The following is a 5,869-nucleotide window of genomic DNA, read 5'->3' as shown; positions in this document are numbered from 1 at the left end:
CACCCAGTCCGGGGACACCCCAAACCAGCTCCAGTTAACCCCCCCACCGTGGCGTGGGAGGGGATCACGCACAGGACAAGGCCACGGAGCAGGGCTCTGAACCACTTTATTCGATGGGGACACACACACACACAGTTCTCCTCCCTGTGTGTTCCTCCCTGCCCTGAAGCCACACACCGAACCCCTCCTGCTTTCCTGGAGCCAGGCGCTCCCCAAAACCCTCCACAAAGCGCTGCTGCTCGGAAAATTCACAGGTACCCGGGAGCCCCGCCCCGCTTCCTCTCCGGGGCGAAACGCAGCCTGGGGAGGGGACAGAAACCTTTCGCAGCGCCCCTCGCCGCCAGCTGGACGCTGTCCCTCCCTGCCACAGCCCTCTGCTGCCTCGGGATGCTCCAGGGCAGGAATACGGGGCCGAAGGCTCCTCATCCTCGCCAGCAGCCGCCGGCTTGTGCCAGAGCCACACGTCAGGGGATGCCGAGCCGCGGCGGGTCTGTCCTGCGCCAGCCCGGGGGACAGAACTGGCCGTCACCGCCCGGGTCGGACCCTTTCAGGCTGGATTTGCGGGAGTGGAGCCTCCGGCAAACCCTGCGGACGAACGAGCGGAACACGGAGGTGCGGAAGATGATGAAGACCCAGGGATCCACGATGGAGTTCACGGAGAGGAACCGCAGGGCGCTGAGATCGGCGTTCTCGTTGATGTCGGCGGCGAAGGCCCCCATGTACGCCCGGATCTGACAGAGAAATCAAGGAAATGGGGGGGGAAATTAGGGAAGATCTCGCTATAGAGATTAAAAAAATCCCTGCGGGGACAGGAAAAGAAGTTTTAACCCCCGACATCCCTACACATCACGCCAGCACGTGACGTGGGTGGCAGATCCAAGTGGGAGCTGGGTGGTTATGGCACAGGGACTCCACGTCAGGGCCAAGATGTCAGAGCTGGAGAGGTGACCCCTCTCCAATCCCGAGGGGACTTGGGATTGTTTCGAGGATGACGGAAGCATTCAACCTCCACGGGCTGCAGCAGTGGGTGCTGGTTGGGGCACCCCGCTTGTGCTACACCCCCCACCCCCCCCACCCCTTGGATACTGGACTGGATAACTTGGCAGGGATTCACCCTGCTTGTCTGAGGATCTTGGCAGGGATTCACCCTGCTTGTCTGAGGGCCACAGGATTTTCACTGAGGTGATCACAAAACTAGTACAAGCGAGTTGTGCCAGGGCTGCTGGTGGCTGATGTGTCACTATTTGATTCCAGAGGTGACAGAGTGAGCAGGAAAAGGAGGTGGAAGTTGTCACCCAGGGCAGTGGCAGCACCTACAGACCCAGCCCCACCCTGATCTCGGGGAGCCCCCACTGTGGCGCTGGCTCTGCACCACAGAGGGTGATGCCAAAGTGGGGCTGCAGGATCCGGCCCCAGGACTTGGAAGGGGGGGCAACAAAGGCTCTGTCATGCTGAGGGTCTCCCATCCCCACCCCACCAGCAGGACACCCATTCCTGGGGAAGAGATGGGAGGATTTCAGGGGGTATTTCCCCCAGGTCATGAAATCCAGTGCAGTTCAAAGGGTCTACTCAGCACCTTTGGGATGGGGGGCTGGGAATGGGGGGGATTACTGGAGGCTCTAATGCAATGAACTGACATCCTCCCAAAACTTAAACACCTCTGGGACAACCCCACAGGAACAGAGGGATGGTGATGGGGGGGTTATTCCAGGGGGAGTAAAGCAATTAACTAACCCCTGGGGACAGAGTGGGTATTCTAGGGGCGGGCAATGGAATGACCTGACCCTCTGCAGGACAGGGTTGTGTTGGATGGGGATATTCCAAGGAAGTTTGAGCAACAAATCAACTCCCAGGACAGAGCTCTGGGGGTGTTGTGGTTATTCCAGCAGGGTTAGAGCAATGAATTAACCCCTCCCATCCCACGACAGGGTGTCATTCCACGGGGGTTAAAGCAACAGCCACATCCCTGGGTCAGGGTGGGGGACACTCAGAGAGGGGGAAAAGTAATTATCCGACCCCCCTGACACCTCTGGCACAGAGTGATGGTGATGGGGGCAGGGAGAGGGGGTGGGGGGGAGGGAGGGGGTTTCCATGAGGTTTAAAGCAATAAATTAAGGACTGGGGACATGGTGTTGGTGTTGAGGGTGGGCAGCCTCCCAGAATTGGGATGGTGGTGCCAGGAGGGCTTATTAAAGCAGTAACCTGAACTTCGGAGGCAGGAGGATAGGGATGGGTTATTCAGAGGGGACTGAAGTAATGAACCCCCACACACCTCTGGGTGTGGGTGGTGGTGCCAGGGTTTATTCCAGGGGCCTAAAGCACCGGCCTGACCCCCCCCTCCCCCGCCGGAGTGGGTGATGATGATGGGGGAGTTATTCCAAGGGATTTTAGGCAATTCTGTGGGTAGAGTATTGGAGTATTTAGGGGGGCACAAAGTATTGCCCCAAGATCCTAGAAGCAGGGGTTGGTGCCAGGTTTTTTTCCAAAGGGAAAAATCAACAGTTTGACCTGCCTAGGACTGAGTGGTGCTGATGGGGGGTGGTGGTGGGGGTGTCTTTCTAAGGAGTTTTAGGCAATGGCCTGACCCCCCTGGACAGAGTGAGAGGCTATTCCAAGGGGGCCAAATCAACAATCCAACCTCCTTGGGAGGAAGTGATGGTGAGGAAGGATTATTTCCCAAGGGAGTTAACCTGGGAAAGGGGGTGGGGGGAGGTAAATCAACTACCCGAGCTCCCAGGGTCAGAGAAAAGGAGCTGGGACCGGCCAGGGGGTGCCCTCGGGAGGAGGGGGCCGCCGGGATTACTCACGATGAGCGGCAGGGAGCAGACGGTGAAGAGGACGGTCATGAGGCCGAGCAGGACGAGGTGGTCGAGCTCCTCCATGCGGGGGGCGGCGGCGGTGGGGGTCCCTCTGCGGGGCTGCCGGCGGGCCATGCCGTACAGGTGCCTCATGCTGCTCACGTTGCAGGCGCCGATGGCCACCACCAGCAGCCCCATGAGGCCGGCGTAGAGCACGGGGAAGCCCAGCTCCCGCGGGCCCCCGCCGGCCATGCGGATGAAGCACCAGGTGCCCGGGCAGTACTGCATGGGCACCCCGAAGCCCAGCAAGGGCAGGGCGCAGAACAGCGCGCACAGCCCGCCCGCCGCCGGCCCCAGCGCGACCCCCAGCCGGCGGGTGAGGTGCCGCCGGTAGAAGTAGGGGTGTCCCAGGGACAGCCAGCACTCCAGCGCCATGGCCAGCAGCAGCAGGGTGGGGGCCAGCCCGAAGAAGGCCATGAGGAAGGCGAAGAGCTGGCACAGGACGCCCGGCTCGTCCTCGCCGCGCCCGCCCGGCCCCAGCTCGCTGAGGCTGCGGTTGTAGGCGTAGGCGGCCAGCACGATGGGGCTCAGCAGGCACTTGCCCAGCAGGTCGGTGACGGCCAGCACGGTCACCAGCACGTAGAACGCCGAGACCCGCGGCGGGCGGCCCCCGGGCGACCGGGAACGCCGCCGGTGCTGGCCCAGCAGCAGCAAGGCCAGGACGTTCCCCAAAAGCCCGGCGGCGAAGAGCACCGAGCTGGGCACGGCCGACTGCCCGCTCTCGATGTAGCGGCTGCTGCGGCACTGGTAGCCCTTCGTCTCCATGCCGGGGTGGCCCGCGCCGGGATGCGCCGCGGCGGGACGGGAGAGTGGATGTCCCGTTCTGCGCTGGGACGTCCCGCGCCGCGCTGGGCTGAGCGAGATGAATGTCCCGCACCGCACCGGGATGGGGTGATGTCCCGCACCGCACCGGGATGGGATGATGTCCCGCACTGTCCCGGGATGGAACGGATGTCCCGCACAGCCACGAGGTTGGATGGATGTCCCTCAGCGGGCTGGGATGGATGTCCCGCACCGCACCGCGCCGCGGCTGCCGGCAGCGACTGTCCCAGCGGGGCGGGCGGTCCCCGCGGAGGGAGGGAGGGAGGAGGGAGAAGGAGGAGGAGGGAGAAGGGAAGGAGGTGCAGTATAATCGGGCACGGCCCCCGGGACGGCCCCTTCTCGCCGCCCCGGCCCGCCCCGGCCGTCGGAGCGCGGCTGCGGGGAGGGGGGATGCGCTTGCTCCCCCGGGAGAGCCGCGGTTCCCGGGAAGAGGGAGCGGAAGGGGCCAGAAGTGAGTGCTGGGGGGATTACAGGGGAGGGGCTCCGGGATTAGGCACTGGAAGGGAGGGAGCTGGAGTTGAACCCCTCGGGAGCAGGGTGTTCCAGGAGGGGGACAGGGCTGAGCCCCGGGGGTGGTCACGGACGGGTAAGGGAGTTGGGTCCAAGCACATGGTGGGGAGTTATCGGTAAGGGGGGCTGACAGAGGGCAGGGGGCTGGGGCTGAGTCCCTGGGGGCGTCACAGGGCTTGGAGCAACCTGGTCTAGTGGAAGGTGTCCCTGCCTTTTGCAGGGGAGTTGGAACCGGATGATCTTTCAGGTCCCTTCCAACCCAAACCAGTCTGTGATTCTGTGACGCGATTCAACCCCACCAGGTACCACTTCTACCTGCACCTCATCCCACACACCTGCCGTGTGGTGGTACCTCTGCTGAGCCCCCTCTTCCCCCAGCCCACGTCAGTGCTCCTCTGCCCCACCAGCAAACTCCAGGAAAAGCCCCCAGAGCTTCTTCCAGGAAAAGCAGAGGGCTTTCTAACCACAGAAACTCCACTGCATAACACATGCACCACCTTGCAGGATGCATGTGATGATGAATAAGCATGAAACCGTGTCTTGCCTGCTTTCAGGCCCCTCTTGGCTGCGCTGGATGAGTGTACACAAAGCACAGGGAAGTATCAAGATGACAGGAGGGGTGGGAAAGGAAGTCTAATGGCCCAGACATCAGCATGGCATGTTTTAGTGATGGGCTGCAGTTCTTACACTGCGTGAAGGGAACTCGTGACTTCTCCTGCAGAGAGGGCAGGGACTGTTTGCGGCTGGGCCGGTGAAAGTCCCAGTTCTGGAAGGCAAAACTCGTTGCAGCTCAGCTCTGGACAACGATTGGTGTTGAAGTGCTGCCCTCACTAGGGCTGAACGTGAATCCAGGAGCTGCTTCCTGCCTGGGGCCCGGGGGAGAGCAGATTCAGCCAGCCCTGGGAAGCAATCCGAGTGATATTCCCCCAAACGGCGCCTGGAATACACACCCTCTGCCTTCTTCAGCTGGCCCAGCACCCTGGGTCCTGGAGCAGCACCCACCAACTGCTGTCAGCTCCCTGAGGTGATCCCAGAAGTGGGAAGAAAGGGAAAGATGTGGTGGGATCCCTCAGGTTTTCCCCTGGGTGAAGATTGGGAAGCAGAGTTTTGGAGAGCTGATTTACCGGGAGGACAATGCCCTGATCCCTGGAGTAATTAATGCCAGCCCTGCTGCAGTGCTGGAAATGCCAGGGCCAGGTTGGATGGGGCTTGGAGCAACCTGGGATAGTGGAAGGTGTCCCTGCCCATGGCAGGGGTATGGAATGAGATGGGCTTTAAGGTCCCTCCCATCCCAAACCGTTCTGGGATTCTGTGACGATCCCAGGGATGTGCTGCCAGCTGAGCACTGACACTTCTCACTCCTGCATCTCTTTTGATGGAGAAGTGCTGGGTGTCTCCACCACCACTGGGAAGTTCCTTGACAGCCACCAGAAGGCCAAAGTCAGCAGAAATGGGTTGCTTGATAAGAGGAGGAGGAAGAACCGTGACAAAAATAGCCCCTTTTGGGTTGGGTGGGTGTTGCCCCTTGTTGCACCATCTGTGGCTGGAAACCCCAAAGGACCAGGAGATGCTGCTGTTCCTGTCCTTGCACTGCTCGATGAGGAAAGCCTGGCATGGAGAAGGCTTTTTGGGACCATCTCCTGGTCTGGCCATTCCTCCAAGGCGCTGGGTACAGGCAC

The 5,869-nt window shown here is 61.5% G+C and overlaps 1 protein-coding gene across 1 annotated transcript; it reads right to left on the bottom strand.

The window, feature by feature from the left end:
• Positions 1-210: 210 nt before the first annotated feature.
• Positions 211-3,623, bottom strand: PTGDR (prostaglandin D2 receptor). The gene is made up of 2 exons (XM_027905182.1): positions 2,808-3,623; positions 211-731 (listed from the first exon to the last, which is right to left on the bottom strand). The coding sequence occupies exons 1-2, from the start codon at positions 3,621-3,623 to the stop codon at positions 465-467; spliced, it is 1,083 nt and encodes a 360-aa protein (XP_027760983.1). The 3' UTR covers positions 211-464.
• Between the last annotated feature and the right edge of the window lie 2,246 nt (positions 3,624-5,869).

The sequence above is a fragment of the Empidonax traillii genome, unplaced genomic scaffold (genome assembly GCF_003031625.1).
Source record: "Empidonax traillii isolate 1590-97213 ecotype Southwest subspecies unplaced genomic scaffold, ASM303162v1 scaffold1128:size488575, whole genome shotgun sequence".
NCBI classification, from domain to species: domain Eukaryota; kingdom Metazoa; phylum Chordata; class Aves; order Passeriformes; family Tyrannidae; genus Empidonax; species Empidonax traillii.
The sequence above is the reverse complement of the archived record's forward strand: the minus strand, read 5'-3'. Positions and strand labels throughout refer to the sequence as shown.